The following is a 21292-nucleotide window of genomic DNA, read 5'->3' as shown; positions in this document are numbered from 1 at the left end:
AATTCTTGTATCAATGCAATGATAGTGAATACTTTTGTGTCTGACACTTCCGTCTGTGCTTTGCCTAACTTCGTCCAAAAACAACATATCGAAAAACGGTGGCTGAGGACATGATTTCTGAAGCGAATAATGACCCGCCCTTCATGAAACGTATAATTGCTGATGATACGTGGGTCTACGAATTTGACATGGAGTCAACAATCGTGCGAGTGGTGCTTGGATGTCGAGCCGCAGCCGAAAAAATAGAATGCAACACTTGGCGGTGAACCGCCGTATATTCAAAAAAGGCATTTTCTGTTTTTTCTTAATATCGCAACAAGCTAAATCATCATATTTTATTGGAAGTGATTATTAGAGATTAAATTCGCAAATTTAGGTATTTGGCGAAAGTCTTTTGTTTGATGATTCTGGCGGATGACAGATATAGGAAAATGATCAGGGTCCCTGCAACCACCATTCTGGTCAAGACTCCTAGGAAATGAATACTCCTCTTCTTAGAGATACAGATATAGTTAAAGGAAAAGTTGATTAGTCCTTTCTTCTTTTCCTTTTGTCCCATTCGGTAGCGAGATCGGCCCGTTAAAATCAGATTCGTTACTTTTCTCGGTCAAAGTGAAGTCAAGAGGCCCTCAAATCATCTAACGTACCAGTCGCCCTTAGGGTCGCTTGCCATCAACTTCGATCTTCAGATCAAACTTTGCTAATGAAGCCTCTTAAGCATGAATTAAATCTATCGAAGACCTCTCTATCGTTCCATTATGTTACATAACCCGCAGTAGTATAATCATACTCGTCTACTTTTCGAAATTAATAATAAGTAGTTTATTTCCTGCGACTTCAGGTATGAAACCGGATGTCTTCTGTTCACTTGACCTCAAAATATCATAACTTTCAAAATATAAATTGTATCTGGCAACCATTTTCGTTTAATTCAGGGATCAGATGGTCATTGACGGTTAATCTTATTGAGATAAGTAGGCTGCATCAACATTTGAGTGAAATTTCCGAGAAAATTCAGTGTATCTAACAACTTTACTACGACGGCGAAAAGAAAATATAGCGCAGGCGTGTAAATAGATTTATGTTGCTTACGATAACAGTACCCTATAAAAAACTTACTTTCGCTCTAGAAATATTGAAGTGAAAAATGCACTTCGCTCTGTTTTGGCTATCATTGAATATGTCGATGAAATTATAGAAGACGTCGAACAATCTCATCGTATAAGCAACTTAATGGTCAAAGAAAAGATGATAATATTCTACAAACGGTAGCAATGTCAGAATTAGACGAGCAGAAGAGTGCTTCTGTGTAGTTAAACGATTGGCTCCAATAGCTACTGCTTGAACTTGCTGCGGTTGGAACAAACAATTGACAAGAATCGATTATGGTGACAAGACCAAACCATACACATCTTTGCTGACTCCGCAAATGTTGAAAACCTTGACTGAGGAGTTTCGGTGCGTCCATTGCGTAGTCCTGACATAGGATCATCGGATTATCATTTATTCCAATCTTTTTAAAATTACCTTGCTAATATAAAATCGCCATAAAAACCACATGCCTCAACTTCAGCAATTCTATAATGATGGAATATTGGATCTTTTTGAACAATAGAAAATAATCGAAAACAAATGAAACTTTTTTATGCCCACGTTATACCATTCAACCCTACATTTCCACAATCATTGCCGACATTTGGACCCGTTCCACCTGTCAGCGCAACTGAAGTCGAGGAGGCAATAAAACGAATGAAATCAGGAAAACCCGCAGGACCTGACGACATCGCATCTGATCTCTGGAAAACAAAGAGCTGGGATCCAACACTGTTGCTCAGTGAATTCTTTAATCTGGTTATTAAGGAAGAAAGAACATCATCTGACTGATAAGAAAGTACTACTGTTCCAATATGGAAAAAGAAAGGTAGCCCAGCAGAATGGTCAAATTACCGTCCGACCGAACTCGTGCGCTGAGTTCAATTGCTCTACCACCATCCGAAAAGTAAAGTTCAAAGTATGGCGGGTGTATCAAAACCGCTTTATGTCTCTGTTGGTGTTCATCAAGGAAGCACCCTCTCACCACTCCTCTTTGTTCTTGTTATGGACACTGTCAAATGGGACATCCAACGTCCAGCGCCCTATGCACTGCTTTATGCACATGATGTTTTCCTAGCATCTAATAGCAAAAATGATCTCAGGCAACTTATCCAAAAATGGAATGATCGCCTCAGGCAACACGGTCTCATATTGAATCTAAACAAAACTAAATTTTTGACGACCGATCCCCATGAAACTGGCACAATCACTGTCAGCGGCAGTGATCTGCCCAGAACTGAGCGTCGCCCTCTATGGTTCTGAGTGTTGGCCGACTATAAAAGACAATGAACGGCGTTTTGCGATAATGGAGACGAAAATGTTACGTTGAACTAGTGGTGTGACACCTTTTGATCACATCCGAAATGAGGATATACGCGATCGTTATGGGGTCGCACCGATCGTGGAAAAATTGCGAAAGAGGCGATGGTATGGCCGCGCAATTTGCGCTAACGAGAATTCACTTACCAAGATTGATCTGAACATCGAAGTCGATGGTTAACGACCAAAAGGCATGCGGAGCAAAGGCGGCTTAACACGCTGGATGGGGATTTAAAAGCCTCGAGATTGCATCCAGATCAGGCATTTGATAGAGCCAAATGGCAAAACCGATCATGACGAACCGACCCCGCTTGTGAACGGGACAAAGGCTAAAGAAAAAGAGAGATACCATTCAACCCCATATTGCATCCCGTCGTTTGAACTGAAACATCTTCTTAGCTTAGCGAAGTGGCGATAGTTACCAGTTCAAACTACAGATTGGGTGGATGCTGTGGTTCTATTATTCTATTTTGCGGGAATGCGTCGTGAACGGTTAACCGGGCGCTGTCGTAGACAATGTTTACAACCGTCTTTCACATTCCTCTTCCCTCGTTCTAACTTGCACGTCTGAGTTTTTCCAATCCTTCACAATACAAGCCCGCGTTTATCCTTGGATGCCAAAACCTAATTGCCACGGTTTTACCGGTTTATTAAAATGTTGGCAGCTTTGATATCAGGTTTCGAGTGGAACGCCCAAGCATTTCAGGCATTTCAAGCGTTTCAGGCGCTTTGGGAAACTTTGCGATTACTTCCATAGCTTGCTCGTCAACTGAGACCTAATTAACTCGTGTTTTGTGCAACAGCCATCACTAATGAAAGGCTGAAAATTGTAGAAATCTGCAAATTGTCATCAGAACCTTCCTTAGTCAGATTCTTTAACATTGACCCGATTTGGTTCTTTTCCTGTGTAAACGTAAACAAAATCTACCCGAAAAATTGATACGACAAGCTCAGTTCCATCGTCCAAAATATCCTCTCTTATAAACTCATAAATATATACAGTATTTTGGAGCAATCCTCCCGAAAACCATTGAAATGTACCAACACACTGATGGAATTCCAAGTCTTTGATAAAAGTGTCAATTTAAAACGAAAAAGAAGTATTTTTCTTACCAAACTCTTGTTATGGAACCAGAATCTGAGAAGAGGATTACAATGGATCATCGTTAAGGAAAAAGATACAGAAATGATAGATTCCTTGAAATATAAGCATCATCTCCATAGATGCGCTTTAATAGGGAAACTCTATGGCAACATCGAAATGAAGATAGATTGTCTAAAGGCTTGGTAAATATTATAGTAAATTACCATATTTGGAATAAAACTAGACAAACTATAGAATGACCCAGAAGACTATTCAGTGGAGTATGTATACACTCAATGTATCATTTTGATATCGTCTTTCCCGGATGCCCCTAGTTGACACATATTACATTAGGGTTGAAATGAACCTACTTTCCTCAACCAATTTCTTATAAAACCCAGAGTACCCCGTTGCCCCTATGCGAACATATTGAAATTTGTTATTCTTTCTAGATGCACGCCAACGCTAGCATAGCTGCTTAGTCGTATATAACCATCGAATTCGAATAAAGGCGATAACTTTCCACTTGATGATGGTATATCATAGCGTGGCTATGGCCGAGACAGAAATAGAGACACGAGTATTTTATTTAGCCAAATAGTCGTATATTCTGCAAAAGCTTGTTTTCCCGTCCACAGTACAAGTCGAGTCAGGCAAAGAATAAACTTTTCAAGACCGACGAACGTGGTAATCAAATTAATGATTCAACGGCGCGGTTGAGCGTAGCCTCAATATTTGTTCGGGCTCCTGGTGGTTAGTTAGTTGGAATCTTGATTGTTCAGTATTCAATTTTGTTCGGTTAACAAACGATAGTGAAACTTGCAGTTTCCCATGATTGGTAGATAAATCACAACATAAACTTTAATATCTATCTCGTTCGGTCTTCGCGGAGCCAAAAAGAGTATCTTTTTGGGTGTATCGTTTTATCTGTCGCCAGCTGCGTCATTCGTACTGTTGAGGCGGCGAGAAAATGGCGGTAATAATCTACCTGGTTTCGGCAGTGGTGATTATTATCACGTATGTGTATATCAGTTTTAAAAAATCGTATCGACTGTGGTCTTCTCTAAATGTTCCATATTTGGAGCCCAGTTTCCCATTCGGGAATCTAAAAGATATCACCAAGTCTCGCCACTTTATCTACATTACCCGTGACTTATATGAGAAACTGAAAGGAAAACGAGACTATGCAGGAATCTGGTCTTTTAAATCACCCATGCTATTCGTCACTAGTGCGGATTTTGCAAAAGATGTCCTAGTACGAGACTTCGCCACGTTTGCGGACCGCGGAGTCTATTCAAATCCAAAGCATGATCCTTTGTCTGGAAACTTATTTTTCCTGGAAGGACCAGATTGGAAATCTCTTAGATCAAAATTGAGCCCGGCCTTTACTTCAGGCAAAATGAAGACCATGTTCCATACCGTAACAGCAGTCGCAGATGAACTAACTTCCTACATGGAAGAACAAAAAATTGTAGGCACAGAAGTAGACATGAAAAACCTCATGGCACGTTTCACGATTGATGTTATCAGTTCCTGTGTATTTGGTCTGGAAGGAAAAAGCATAAAGGAGCCCAATTCGGAATTTCTCAGGATTGGCCTGAACGCCATAAAACTGGGAAAACTTCGACAATTTCTTACATTCGTAGCCATGATAATGCGAGAACAAGCTCGCTCATTAGGATTTCGTATGTTCAACGAAGAAACCACCGATTTTTTCACGAATATGGTTCACGAAACAATTGCATTCCGACGAGAGAATAACTACCATCGTAACGACTTAATGCAAATCTTGATCGAACACTTGAAGTTAGTGGAAGAAGATGATAGTAACGACAGCGGATTGACTATTGATGAAGTAGTTGCTAATTCTTTTATATTCTTCTTCGCTGGATTTGAGACTAGTTCTACGACACTCACAGTAGCGCTTTATCACCTGGCGAAGAATCCAAATATCCAGAAGCAAGCGCGTGCAGAAATCTCAACAGTTCTATCCAAGCACGATAATAAACTTTCTTATGAGGGACTAGCTGAAATGGAGCTATTGGAGCGTATATTATTAGGTAAGCTTTCTAAGTGGTGCACCACGCAGCTTCGAAGAAAGCATGTGAGAGCTATAGTTGATCCCAAAGAAATATCAGAAATATGCATTATAAAAATAGACTTTTCATATAGAATCATCTTCTGAACCAATAACGAGCCCAGTTTTAAAATAGCAAAATAATAGTTTCCTTTTTCGTTTGAAAATTTACAGCCGTCATTTCGGAAGCCAGTTATGCACTTAACACTTTTTAAGGCGAATTTTCGTTCGCTCAATACAACTGCATATCATTTGGCAACACCCGCCGGTAAAGCCGAAACTGATGCACACGTCTTCATTGGCGCATGTCAACTGACAAGACGCCCTATCATGGACAAGATTATTCATAAAAGTAATTGCAATAATCTTTATAGCAAAAAAAGCAGTCTCGGAAAAGGTCGTTCTGACGGAGAGCACAACTGGTTACCGAAATATAGTACTTGCAACAAATGCAAAAACCCTTTTACTATGGCGGACATTCTTTTCTATTGAATCTGAGATATAAGGTTAAAAGATAAAGAAAGTCGAATTTCTTTATCAATTCAATTTAGAAATACTTTTTAATGTTAATTCCCTACAATTTGATGGAACACCACGGTTGTAAATGGATAAATGTATATATATAATTAGCATTTACTTGTAAAGTAGTCATCAGTTGCGCATATTTAGTGTTATAATAGTGGAAATTCATTCTTTTCTTAGTTCTCTAAAAAGGGGTAACGATTCAAGTTTCAGACTAAATTCTCTGAAAAACTGGAAAAAAATTCACAATGTTTATTATCCAAATTCGCCCATTTAGATTTCCACCACTTTTCAAAGGGTTGCGCAAGTCCATATTATGTAATGTGCCCGTTGTCTAAAATTTTCCATCGAATTTACGGATGACCGGTTGAAATATTTACTATTTTCATTGTATTTGACTCCCATATGATCGACAGTTGATTTGACAGACTGTTTTTAACCTCCGAATAATACCTGTCTTGAAATGTATCTCATTAACAATAACTACCACCATAGTTATCTTCGTAGAGAGAAATTGTTCTGTCAGTATGAACACCGTACCAAACTGTAATTTTCCAATTGAATTTAATTCACATTCAAAATTTTGCGTGTTTATTGCTCCCTTCAGCATAAAATGAACTTCATGGCACATGAATATTTGGCGCATAATCCATATGAAAGAACTATTCAATGGTCGGGTGCTGTTCATTTATTTTGCATGAAATTGATCATAAGTTATGCCCAGAAGAGTAGTCAGTGAAATACCCCTATACAGGATGCTCAGAAGGGGGTCGATTTAATAGTAGCGGAGACCTCAAAAATTGTAGCCAACACAAGGACATATCTTTGGATACTTGGTGCTGTTGATGTCGCTAGTTTATTGTAGAAAAAGCTTTATAATTCCATTGATTTATTAGATTTTCACCAAAGACAAAAATTTCCTACGATCAGAGCGCGACAGTTAGAAAGCTTTAACCACGGACAACGTATTCGAAATTGATGATGCTATTCAAAGAGACAGAGCAATCCTGTTCCCTTTTGTGTTTGAGATACATTGTTACTGAAAGTAGTTTTAATGAAGGAGAAGATCAGTACCTAGCTACTAAGATTACTAATTCATGGGAGAAAGTGCAACTCATCACCGCACTTTATATCCCGTACAACTCATTATATCCCGTGCAATCTCCCGAATGCGCGCAATAGGCACTCCCCAAAGGGATGGCTGGAATCGGCTCTAAGCATCTCTCTTTCTCCTTTGTAACATTAGAGGCCAATCGCAGATAACCACGCATACAACATAAATAAGACTTTGTTAACTTCGAAGTCTGAAATTTTACATCAATAAAATGCTGCGTTTTTACTTTCCACACGTGCATATGAATCCATCGTTCTTCCGACTTCATAGCCATTCTGAGGCACAGCAGTTGAATTCCATTAAGCATCCTCCTTAATAACCTCATAATAAAACGAACAAAACGCAAATCACTAGAAAACCCAAATATACCATGCTCAATCAGTTCAACAATCTATTTTATCCAAGATGAAGCAAAAGCAATCATGAGAAATCGTCGAAGCGATATTGAAACCCGAAGTTGCAAAAACGAACAAAAACATTCTCATCCAGATAAAGAAAATATTAGTGCAGAATAGAAAGAACATTATTGGAGAAAACATACGCACTCGTATTCGTGTCAGAAGCTCACTACGCAAAAATAACAAGTCGGAATAACGGAAGCTGTACGCTTCGAGCATAAAGGTTTTGCATTCATCCTGTGCGTGTGCACCATTATGATTTTTTTCAGATTTTTCGATTGGATAGGTTCTGAAAACAAGACCTGTTACACTTTTCGGGGCCCTTACTCCCCTATGTTTCACCCAGTATCAGAAATAAAATCCGTTTCGAAAAGTACTAACTAAGCCCTTTCATTTGATACCCTACATGACCACATCCTGTGCAAAAATATAACACCCCCCTTTCACACATATGAGTAACCCCCTTAAACTCAACACAAAATGGCACCACTTTCTGTATATAAAGGGATTCACAGACTGCATGTTCTCGCCAAATTTCGTGGCAACGATTTTCGAATAAATCGAGTATGACAGATAGGCAGACAGACAAAGAAACAGACAGACATCGAATCGATTCTAGTAAGGTTTTGTGTGAAACCTTAATAAAACCTGATGATTTTTGACTGCTGTAGACCATTCACCAGTTTTGTCTATAATGAAACTGGTACCGTTAAGAGGACCGGATATTGTAGGTGTTATATCGATTCGTGGCTAGACCCCGTTATCTACCAATACTATCTATAATAAAGCCACATTAATTGATTAAAGATTCCAAAAAATGAATTTATTAAAAAGAAATTGGAGAATATCGCTCCGGTTCGGCTAACTATGACAATTTCAATAGAGATATGTAGCGAGGGACGAACGGTTAACTAGAAAAGGCTATACACCAAACATTGATACCGAAAAGTTAGCGATAATAAGAAACGATCATTTTGAATGATCAATGTTGGGTACCTTACTTTACAAAGGTAGCTTACAATTTCAAATAAAAAAAACCGTTATCCTGCACATTAGTCAGTTCAGGCAGAATCGGAGTGGTTTATGCTGCAATTCTTGATCAGATTTCCCAAGAGTCTTACTCTTCTGTTGAATGATTCCTTGGTAACTACGATCCATACAATACAAGCGGATTTGATTTGTAATTATAAGATCGTCCTTAGATAAGTCAATTGTTCGCCCTATTCCACATTTGGTCTTCTTTCCAATACCTTTTGACAAGTGAATAATTCACTGGGTCTTCAGTATACAGCTGAGATCCCATGGGGGTAGGTTTTCTACTTATTGCCAAATTGTTTGGGCTTCTTCAATCTGATCGGACAGTCATTACTGTTTCCATTATGTTGAGGGTATCCATTGTGGGGTGCCACCATGGGCCGGAGAAAGAGTTCCAATTCGACAACAAACTACTGTAAAATCTGCATAGATTGAGTTTGACCTTATTTGTAAAACACGCATCTTCTACTTCTTTTTCTTCAGCCTTTGTCCCGTTCACAAACGGGGTCGGCTCGTCGTGATCGGCTTCGCCATTTGGCTCTATCGAATGCCTGATCTGGATGCAATCTCGAGGCTTTCAAATCCCCATCCAGCGTATCAAGCCCTTGAAAAATCTGTTAAAATGGAATTAAGTAGTGGAAAGACACGAGTTACAACGCATCCGTAAAATCTTAGCTCCTTTAATTGTAACATATGACGAGAAGTAAAGATTTAAGAAACTCTCACTATGGATCTCTGCGTTACATCTTTTCAATACAGTAAGAATAATGGGAGAGTGTAATACCATTATTCTTAGACTTACCGGTCTACTTAATAGTTCCCTGACTAAATTACTCCAACTACGAAATTAGATTGTAATCAGCTTTTGCGAAAAACAAACGTTTCCTCTGTAATCTCTCAATATTTTGCAATAAGTACATTTAACACATTCCTTTCAATATCTGTGCACTAACCTTTCCCCAGACCCAGTATCTTTATGCAAACAAGACATGAAAAAAAATCTCTCCTAATTGAATAAAAGCCTCGAATCAACTACACCTAATCGCGAAATTCGGATTTATTCTTATAATACCCTTCCTGGACACTGTTTTTAGATTATCGTTTTTTTTTAATCAGCAAAATCACCTAAGTATGTACTCCATTCGCAAACTATCGCCCGACCCAAAGACATGATCTCTACCTTATGTTCAGAAAATCAACCTAAGCTGCTCTGTTTACTAGCAAAGTGTGTCAGATGAAACGAGGTAGAATTAGAATCTAATATAACAACGACTAGATCTTTCATAGTTTAGTAACCGCCCGAGAATTCGGTAGGCATCCGTTGAAGATTAAGAGGATGTTCGAAGACTTCTCTATTCACTTCAAAAAGGAATAAACTGAGAGCATGAAATATTTGACGATCAAATTAAGCTTCATCTAACTTATAATACCAGCATTGACCGCTATATCGAACGCCTCTTAACCAATCCCTTCTAGAGGAGTATTTTGCACAGATCTGTATCAAAACTTCCTAGTCTCATCAGGTCATAATATCCACACCACGAACTGACTTCTCCAGTTTCCTTTTTTACAGTAAGACAAACAGTCAGGGAAAAACTTGTTACTCAGTAGGATCAACTTACTATCCTACAAGTGAACTCTACTCTTTAGAACCGAATTGTCACTTTTGATGCAAGTCTTCCACTTATCAAGTTTGAAGGTCCATTAAACTATCGCTGAGCTAGTTAGCTTCTAGGTAGCATAATATTGTCAGTGATGTTCACGCACATCTTTCGGCCCCAGCTCACACCTTGCTTTCAAAGATGACCTCAGACTTTAATAAAACTTGAACCTGCAGGTAATTTATTTTAACTGGTCTAAGCTGTGAAGTTTCTGCAAGATTTCAATTAAGTTATTTGTTGTTGCAAGAGTAATTGAATATAAACCCGATAAATCTAAATCTGCTTTTCACCTTAGGGGTGGTTCCTCTTTGTAACAAAAGGGGTATTTCAAGAATATGAATGCTGCCTCACCCATAATAATAAATCGACCACAATATGTTCTTACACGGTGGATCATCAAATTCAAAGACGGACATGACATTATGCCTATACAACTACTGTACTCCTGCAAAACCCTTGGATATTCATAAGACATAAAACCAGAATTTTAACGGCTCAAGTGATTCATTCAATATATATTGTCTTAAAACATCCCTGTATTGTTGGCTTGATCACTCAAATTACTAATGAAAATCTTCAATTTCAAAGCTGTCAAGATAAATTATTATGATTCTCTAATCTGAAGGATTATTTTCATTAAATCCCGCATGACATTCACTTACAATTTTCATTAAAGATACAGTTCGCCTGATTTCTATCCTCTCTAGCCCTTTCACTGCCTACCTTCCCTTTGCGACAATATTACTTTGTTTAGTACCTTGAATTTTATCTATATAAAATCAAGTAGTTGACACATATTAAATCACAGTCAGGCCCCCCTTAATCGAAAAGCGAAAAATGTGAGGCCGTTTATTTTTTTTATTCAATGAATTGCAAGGTGGTGGCTAATATAGAAAAGGTAACAAATTAGTTGCCATTCAGAAACTTAATAATAATGAAAATATTGATCCAGCTGTCCTTTTCCGTATATTAATTATTATCTGATAACCCCCTGCAAAATCGACTATCATGTTTTACCTTATCCTACCATTTTTATTAATGTTTGCATTTATTTTTCAATCCTCAGAAACTCTTCGACTATTCCCCCCAGTCGGAACAGTACATCGGGTTTCCAACCAAGACTATACTCTTCCAAATGGTGGCGTTGTTCCAAAGGGAACTTTCCTAGTTCTACCAGTCTACGCAATGCACCACGATAAGGACGTTTTCCCGGAACCAGAACGATTTGATCCAGAACGTTTCACGGAAGAGGAGAAATCGAAACGACATCCATTCGCCTTCCTTCCATTCGGCGAAGGACCGAGAATCTGCATTGGCGCTAGATTTGCAATGATGCAAACAAAAATTGCATTAGTGAAATTACTAAGCAACTATCTGGTAATAACGTGCGATAATACTCCAACTACTTTGGAGGTAGATGAATCTTCGTTAACGGTCGTTCCGAAGGATAGTGTATGGTTGAAATTTGAAAAGGTTTAAAATTCGATTCCAATATTCGAATAATGCAGTTGGGTATGATACCGGCATTTATTACATTTTTGATAACACTTTGTCCGCAGTTATTTCTTTGATAAGATAACTGTAGCGACATATCGTCGACGTACTTTTAATTCTCAAAAAAGAAGAGTTAATGATAATTATAAAAAGTAACGAAGCAGCCTTTGTTTCATAATATTATTAAGAAATAAAAATATATTTGAAATAGACACCCCATGTTTTGGTACATTGTATCTATGTATTTTCACCACAGGAAAAAACTAAGCGATTGGCAGAGAAGGTTGTCATTTTCTTATCTGAATGGCAAAGTATTTTTAGAATGAGCTGGATTTGAAACAGTTAACAGATAAGAAAGTACTTTTCATTTCTCCCATATGAAATGTATAACAGTCCCAGACTGTTTTTCAATGACTCATTTCTGATTTCTCTTTTATCTCTATATTGCTGAAGACCTTCATCATTTGAGTAACTTAACAATAACAAGTAATGCCTTGCAAATTGAATGGTTGGAAAAGTGCAATGACTGTGAAAACGCATCCCAACATTCAACATTTTTATTTTTTGGTCAGGTTGTGAACGTCGTTTGATTGTTATAAAATAAAAAAACTAGAAACCGAAATTTTATTCCAGGAAACTGACAACGAAATTTTATCCCAGGCACCCTGAAACTGCCATGACAATACCACGAAACGTTCCCATTATTTCTTACCAAACTGAAAATACCGGAAAGATATGAAAACGAACCGAAAGGAAACCTCTCGATAAGAAGTTTAGAAGTTTTCAAAGAGAATATTAGCCGAATACATTAGCGAGACCTTATGTTTATTAGATCAACAATTTCATGGTAAACCAGTTCGCGCAACTCCTTCACGGAACAATAAAAAAGGTCAAGTTTGCCACCCGAAGTCAACCAAACGTCCCACTACTCATCACCGGCCCAAAAGCAGGAATCAACGAATCATTGCTCATCAGTAGAACAAGAACACATCAGAACTACAACAGCAGATGATTTCTGCACACATTCGGAAGACCAGGAACAACGACTCACGGATCCTCTACCGCAACTTGCAAAACAGGTAGACTAAGTGATCAGGGAGTGCCAACTAAACTCGCTGTCTCTAACCCGCCACTACTTAAGATCAATGAGCTTCCTACAATCCATAAACTAACCAGGAAAGTGAGGAAAGTCGTTTCCGCGGAAATGTCACCAGCGCATCAAATAGCTCTTTTTCAACTGGAAATCACTAAGTTTCCTCCTGATCAATAGTACAAACTGAGATTAGTACTGGAGTTCACGTTAAGCAAATTTCGCTTGCACTGCAACAAAAGCTATAGAAACATGGTTTGAACATAGGTCGTTTTCAGTAGGGGGGAATAACTAGATTAAACCTCTTCTGGGATTAACTAAGGACCCGATCGAGTAAATAGCTGCATCTGGAGTATACACAACACCTAATATAAACAAGTCGGGAAACCGAAAGCTGGACGCTTCAGGTACGAAAGGTTCTGTGTATCTCTTAGTACGTAGTATGTAAATATATGCCTATATTATGTAAGAGTATCCACACATTCATAGTCTTGAATTTTCAAAAAAGCAACAACTTTGACGTATTATGACTTTGTTAGTAATAGTACGATTTCCACCAAACTGGATAAGATCGTGCTATATATTATGGCCAAAATTTCGTGGTGCTAGGATGAACTTCAGGGAGTTTTGCAGCCAATTACTAAAAATAATGGTAATATACTATTATTAACTTTATTTGAAGAGATGTCCGTATGGAAGGTATTTCGGAGCCCAGGCACCATACAGTGGCAGCCTTCAGTTTTTTTCGGTTGGGTAGTTTCTGAAATCGGCCCCCTTAAAGAAACGATCACTTTCGACTCCCCGAACTCCCCACCTTTCTAACAAATGTCAAAACTAAGACCGGGTTCGAAGAGTACTAATCGAGACCTTTCATTTCAACCTCATATGACTACATTTGATGAAAAAAACACTTTACATCCCCCTTTCGCATGTATGGGGATCCCCCCCCCCTTAAATTCAACGTAAAAGGATGTAACTCACAGTATGCGTGAGCGTCCACAGTTTCGACCTTTCTACCAAATTTTGAGTCAATCGCTATAACCGTCTCCGAGAAAAATGCGTGTGACAGACGGACGGACGGACAGACAAACAGGCAGTAAGCCGATTTTAATAAGGTTTTGTTTTACACAAAACCTTAAAAAGTGCACATCTAGCAAATTAGAAGGAAAGTTGGACCACCCCCAGCGAACATAAAAAGGAGACAGAAAAAAAGGATCGACTGACTTCAGATCGAAACACACCGTAACACATCGTCTTACTGAACTATACCATTTCCAAGGAGACTGTAAAATTAATAAAGCACAAAGGAGATATAAGAAAATTAGGCCGCAAGTATGAAGATTTATAAAACGGAAAAAGGCGCGTTTCTCAACAAAAACCAAAGCAAGGGATATTTACCAGAAAACACGCTTGAGACAAACGATTATGGGGTAAATTTTGCATCTAAGATAATCATTGATGCGCCAATCAGAAAGAAGGCAAATTCGCTAGTTGCATTGCCCAATTCATTCAAGTTAATCCAATTCGCTTTTTGATTTCATACCGTACTTCACCATTTGCTGAGAATACCGATCTGAGGTACTTCTATGAAGGTTACTGGCTATGTTAACGATCGTCCCAATCTGGTCCACTTTCTTCGGGTTGAGCCAAAAAAGGTGATGCATTAGGCGAATATTCCAAATTTAAATTAGTTAGAAAAGAAAGCTTTGTTACTGCTGGCAGGGAAAGCATCATCTGCCTAAAGCAGCATATATGATGCTGACTCGAGGTCCTACGCGTGTCCATGATGTGGCATACCCAGTAGTTTCAAGATCCAGAGTTGAATTTAGTGCCGATGTAGATGAGAGAATTGCAATTAGTAGCCTTCAAATATGTTGCCCGCAATTCATATGAAAAACAGATAATACAGAAGACGCAAAAAATATTAATCCGTCTTGCCTTGCAGGGGTTTTTCAGCTCTAGGCCGTTGTGAAACGGGTTCCAAGATCCGGCTGCTAAAAGGAGCACTACTAGCTGAACGATGACATTTCTGTTCATACACACTTCTCTTCTATTATCCGTAAACGCACCAGTCTTTCGGACATCTGTACTGCTAGTGCTGATTTCATCACGAAGCTTATTGACAACCCGTTCTCACGATCCCTTCCCTGCCCGCTCTCCCAATTATCATAACACTCGGCAGATTAGCTAATACACAATCTTATACCATCACATCTTTATCAATTATAACAATACTGAGTAAAACAGCGTTAGAAAACATATTAATGCGGCTTTTCTAGTGCTTATAATACCTACTGAAATGCGCAATGCTCAAACTACTTTTGAACCAATCTCACTAAAAGCGGATGAAAGATACATTCTAGTGTACCGAACCCCAAAATTCTAACACATTTTCCCACTTCAGCGGAAAATGACTGCATCCAGAAAATCAACCCCGATACCTCAATAATTATCGACTTTTACTTTGATTATCTGTAAAAAAGTAGTCGAGCATAAATCTAAATATGCAGGAACATTGGGAACCTAAAAATTGGCCAAGCGCTTAATTCACATCCATTGAGTCCAAAAGCCTTAGGACCTTGGCTCAGAAGACCTCGAGATGCCAACCATTGACTACCGAACTATCACCCTAAGCCTCTCGATGCCATCACTGATTATTCCCGGAATCTGGAGAAAATGATACATAGGTAATTTCGATCGTAATGCCAAGGAAGAACGTAACACTAAATGAATCTTATCGAGCAATCGCCCCATTATCACCTGTAAGCAACACTCTCAAAGCGCTAATCGACTCAATGCTAGGGACCCATGTTCAACTGTCCAGTTATCAACACAACTTTCCAAAGATCCACAATACCACGACGGCTTTGGATGTTATAACAACCCAAATTCACAATGACCTTAAACAGCTCCATTGTTGTCCCCGATAATTTTGGTGGTCCTTCACCCAACAAAATTTGTTTACACAGTCACAAACACCTCATCAACCAAATTGCTCTCGAATCAAATAATTAAATAAATTGCTAATTATGTGATGAGCTCTTTCCCAAATTTTAGATTCAATCAGCCCCAACTTCAAAGAATCGAACAGGACGCCAGACGAGAAAGAGTGTTTTCGCCGATCCTGTTCAATTTGCATCTATTAAGGCGGCTTACATTATCAGCTACGATAATGAACTGTCGATGTTATGTGATAACATGCCTGGATCGTTTGCGCCTGCCAATACTCAAAAACTTAACTGAAAGTTCCTGGAGGAATTGTAAAGAAACACTATTGGCAGCAATCAGTAAATATCTAGCAAATTATACTGCTTCCATCTAGTTAACTTAAGTAACATCCAGTCCAATTCAGACTTAGCTGAAGCTTTCTAGAGGAAGGACAAGCACACCATATTGGTACCCTACAAAACGATCGATACAAACAGCCCCCATTCTAATGACATCCAACGAAGGAACATTCAGAATACTGCTCGCAACAGACCATCTGTACTAGGAGATCATATTAACCTGGTTACGAAGCAACATCTAGTAGGATGTTAACAAAGTGATCATCCCTCCTACGCCTAATGGACAAAACATCACTTCCCCGTAACATTTGAGGTAACAAGAAAGGGACGTCCAGAGATTTAAGAGGAAACTTTTCGAAAGTACAATCTATTTACGTGCCATTGTTCAGCTGGGCCATTAGGTGGTCTTAAAATCAATATGGAACTTAAACCCGATATCAACAGACCAGGGGGAGGGCATTTCTCTCCTCAGTTCGTACATGTCACGAATCAGTCAGTACATCCAAAATACCTATTCAGTGTGCAACGGCTCCCCCATAACGTTGAACACACTTTCAATTGCTCAGCAACTCCCATGTCATTCACTACTAAAGCAGAAGGAGATCTCATTAAGGCGTTACTTGCTATGGCTTCGATACGAATAAGATCGAAGCAAACCTCTGAAATTAAATTGAATATGTACAAGCACATAAGTTCGTACCACAGCTACAGCAACATACCGAAGAAGACTCCCGAAAGAACGTATCTTTGGTGGAAACTCGGAATGTTTCTGATGAGAAGGCCACACTTCACATGTTGTTGTTTGGAGCGCCATCGAGGAGTTTAATTCGGCGAATGAGCTAATCTAGCACTCGATTTTATCGCAATGCATATCAAGTAAGCTTGTGTGGCATGAGGTAAAGTCTAGTCTCCCGAAGTTTGTCACACTGTTTCTCCATGAGAAACCGAAAGGAGTGAATTACGTCAAAAGTAGCACAGTTCTTCCAAAATCAAGTTGGTTGCCAATAATTTCAGCGATATCTCCAATGGCTTATAGAGAATATCCTCCAAAGCCTCGGCGCTTCAGGTCTGAAAGATTTAGCATCAAAACAAAGAACTGGAGCCAGGTTTGAAAAGTACTAATCGATACCTTTCATTTGATACCGCACATGAACATATTCACATATGGGGCCCCTTTTAAACTCAACGCAGGCCGATGTTACTCATTGCATGCTTGGTGGCTCAGAGTTCCCATCATCTCACCAAATTTCGTGCCAATGTCAATGGGCGCAGCCAATTTTAATAAAGATTTGTGTAAAAAAACCAATAAACAGTAGTCTGGGCATTCGACAGGATTGGTCAGTTCTTTAGATATCTTAATGGTTATACCGTCTTGCCAATCAAGTAACATTCTGCTCCTTTTAATTGAAACTCAATTGAAAAATTCAATGAGCCAGAATATTGGGTTCCACCTCCACATTTGCCAGATCTCATCTGCAATATCATCAGGTCGCACCACTTTTTGCGACTTTTTGTATTTAATTGCCTCTTCGATTTTGTAACGCTCGTGAGTGGAATCGCGCTGAAAGTCGGCAGTACTAGTGAAAATGGTGGTTGTCGGTAATGAAATCATCATCCTAGCTATTAACGTAGCGCGAGTGCATCGATGTCAGATTTTGACTAGTCAACAGATCACAAATATTCTGTTTATTGCAGTAGGCTTTGTAATAGATCAGGTAGGGCAATGGTTATCTTCACACAGCCAGCCATCGATTTATTGTTGTCGAGGAAACCTTCGGAGATGGACTTTGGTCGGTGGGCCTACCCAAATGCAACAGTTTAGAACCATTGTTGCTCTTGGTATTATTCCATTAAGTTCATTATAAAGCATATATATTGATGCATCTCTCATTGAAGGAGCAAAATCGAATCTTGCTGACTTTCCTGTCCTCCTTTTTTTAGGTCAGCGCAATGCTGACCACATTGCCTCCTACAGTGTACTGTTGTGTACCGTTACGATCTTGAATGAAGTGCTCTAACACACTTCAAGGCCCTGATCCAATATGGATTGTAGCGACAACGATTATTATTATTATATGTCTTAACCCCGTCCGTAGATCACGGAGACACTTTTATTTCTTAGCCAGATCGAAGTCCCCCCTATCATATCGACTCCGGTGAAAGCCCTGGCATCCTTCCAAGATTTCATCCATGTCATCTTCATTTTTTAGTGCCTACTAGGGATCATCGGCTAAGCATTGCAATGCTGAAATTCTCTCTTTTCCTGGTCTCTTAATTTTCTTTCTTTCGTCCAGGGCAAAGGCAACTCATCAGCCTGGGAGCAACGTAACCGACTGCAAAGCGGCATTTGCTCCCTTATATAAATTTACGAATTTGGGAGCAAATACCCCCTACTTTGTAGCCACTTCAAACACGCTGCGTCTGATGAGTTGCCTCTGCCCTGGACGAAACCGCAGGTCTAATTTTTGCATCTTGAGTGCTTGTCCAACAGTGAGGGACCGTGGAAATAAGTTGCTTCTCAACTGATCCGGTCTGCCATCAAGCGGGTGACGGACTTAGGACTCTCTCAATTCGTAAACAAAATTTCTTTATTTTTTTTTTTTCGCTGAGAATAACACCAGGCCCGTTGCAACAAGCCGTCCTTCTTTATCTGGGCAGGTGATCAATAATCAATATTTCAAAAAAAAGATATTCTATCAAGTTTATCTCTATTTGAACCAACGAACAAGCAGTAATAATAAAAACCAAGCAAGCATTAAAGTTACACTTCTGTAGCCAACTCCAGTCATTCCCCACCAAATGCAGCCCTTTAGTTTCCAACAGTCTTCTATTTTATCCATATCACACACCCCTTCCTCTCCCCTAGTCTATTTGCAGAAAACCAACGCTAAATTTATTATGAACTCAAAGCAACCCTAATACTAGCTAATTCCCAAACCCTTCTAAACTTCACTTTCAATTTCAGCCAAAGTGACGGCCTTCTCCACAGCTTAACACAATATTGTCACAAATGGAATTCTCAATCTTAATCATCGACCTTCTACCATATTTTGACCTACGTTGACTTTTTCTGTGTTCATTGAAAAGATATTGATTTGCTATAAAATACGCGACTTTCTTGAGTTGTGCTACATTACTCGTAAGAATGAGGAAAACGAAACTATCAGCATGTAACTCTGCCACAATGAAAGAAGGCAGCTGAGGCAATTGTAGGGTGGAACACGCAAAGGCTTGGAAATTTTATACCGGCCAATATTTGTTCGTCGGGAAGAGTCTTTTATTGTCGAACAATACATTGTTGTATTGAGAATTTTCAATTTTCAATCAACTTCCTATCAATAAAATATTATAAAACTTTACTCGTTAGTGGAGTTACAAACAAAACTATATAAGGTTCGGTGAATGGGATATTGATTTGGAAACTATTTTTAGAATAGTATTTTCATTACACGGCCTTTGCTGGGATTTAACCGTTAATTTCTTTTCTAATGGGTTTCATAAAAGGACCTTCACACACCAGAAAGAGGTGTGCTACGAAATAAATGAACAGTACATAGCTCAGCAGTCACGCAACGACAATTTATCAAGGGCGAAAATAAAGTGGATACATTCTCAAGAAGTCATTAGTCGTGTGGTACTCGTGACCCATTATTGACTTATTTTAAATGTCCTATAAAACAGACTAAATTACTTAGGCAATGTTTATTGACAATAGATGAGTATCCAGAATATTAAATTCTATCAACTTAATTGAATCATTAACTTCGATAAGGGTTCATCACAGAAATTGATATAGCCAAAATATAAAATATGTACTACGCGTATCAGTTGAAGAGCGATTATGATCAAAGAAATCGAGCCCGAAGCTCCTCCCAAGACATCATAGAGTATCTATGAAGTTCGAGAGCATAAGATCTGAAAAACAGCCATAGTTGCGCAAACGATCTTTAAAATCGAGTCTACATAAGAAGTCAATAAAGCGCTGAAGAGTAGACCGCACCCCATCCACAACATTCGGAGTATGCTGAACCGTAGAGCAAACATCAAGGAGTCAGTGCCAACGATGCCAAGAGTATGGACACACCAAAACTTATTATAGACTGTAGAGCGCTCATGCCGCCTGTGACAACTTACATCCAACAAACTGGATGATTCAAGTATTTCAGGACATCTGTCCCATTTGTACCCAGGTCGTAATGTATATGCATATATTATGTCAGACTATTCACTTGAGCGTGATACTGACATTCAAAGGCTTAGGTTGCAATGAATTTGCACAGAAGCGACAACCTTGGCCTATGTTAGTAATAGTGGAATTTACATCAAACTTCGTGGCATCATGCTGCAATAGCCTATACTACTGCAATTTTATGATTCTAGGATAACCTTAAAAGTAGTTTGCACTCAATTAAACGAAACGATTGTTTTTTTATTAGGGACAACCCTTTTGTTTTTATTTGCAGATATCGATATTCCAGGATCCAGTTGCTCCCTTCCTCAGAGCTTACATTGAAACACAGGACAATTAAAAAGTTCAAAGTTGCATTCAATTGCTGAATTTTATAGTAATAGACTATTTTTGACCTTATTTGAGCAGATATCGGTATTTCGGAGCCTAAACACCATATGGTTGCAGCTTGGTGATTTTGTTCCGATTTTTCGATTGCATAGCTTCTAAGAATGGGTTCGTGAAAGTAATTATTGCTTTCCAGCCCTCGCACTTCCCCTTTTGCAATAAATTATTTATTGACCATATTCGGTGAAAATAAATTTTCAATCCCTCTTTTACCAGTGTGGAGATTTCCCCACCCCCTTAAACTCAACGTAGAACAATATTACACGCTGCATGCGTGGGGGTTCACAGTTCCCACCTTTCGACCGACAATAGGAGACGAAGATGTTGCGTTGAACTAGTGGCGTGACACGTTTTGATCAGATCTGAAATGAGGATATCCGCGATTGTTATGGGGTTGCACCGATCGTGGAAAAATGCGAGATAGGCGTCTTCCATGATATGGTCACGCAATTCGTGCTAACGAGAATTCACTTGCCAAGGTTGGTCTCAACATCGAAGTCGATGGTAAACGACCGAAAGGCAGGCCGAAACAACGGTGGCTT

General features: G+C 39.0%; 2 protein-coding genes across 2 annotated transcripts in view; one reads left to right on the top strand and one right to left on the bottom strand.

Annotated features, from left to right (window-relative positions):
• LOC119650636 (WD repeat-containing protein 75) overlaps positions 1-21292 on the bottom strand; it is a 51231-nt gene that overhangs the window by 7518 nt on the left and 22421 nt on the right. The window lies entirely within an intron of this gene.
• LOC119650643 (probable cytochrome P450 6a13) lies at positions 3999-11988 on the top strand. Its single transcript, XM_038053572.1, has 2 exons — positions 3999-5556; positions 11370-11988. Exons 1-2 carry the CDS (start codon positions 4467-4469, stop codon positions 11780-11782), a joined length of 1503 nt encoding a protein of 500 aa, XP_037909500.1. The 5' UTR covers positions 3999-4466; the 3' UTR covers positions 11783-11988.

The sequence above is a fragment of the Hermetia illucens genome, chromosome 1 (genome assembly GCF_905115235.1).
Source record: "Hermetia illucens chromosome 1, iHerIll2.2.curated.20191125, whole genome shotgun sequence".
Taxonomy (NCBI): Eukaryota; Metazoa; Arthropoda; class Insecta; order Diptera; family Stratiomyidae; genus Hermetia; species Hermetia illucens.
Note: the sequence above shows the minus strand (reverse complement) of the source record. Positions and strands in the feature narration are given on the sequence as shown.

Coding starts and splice junctions, on each gene's coding strand:
- LOC119650643 (XM_038053572.1), top strand. CDS start 4,467: ATGGCGGTAATAATCTACCTGGTTTCGGCAGTGGTGATTATTATCACG. Junction 5,557..11,369: donor ATTGGAGCGTATATTATTAG/GTAAGCTTTCTA, acceptor TTCAATCCTCAG/AAACTCTTCGACTATTCCCC.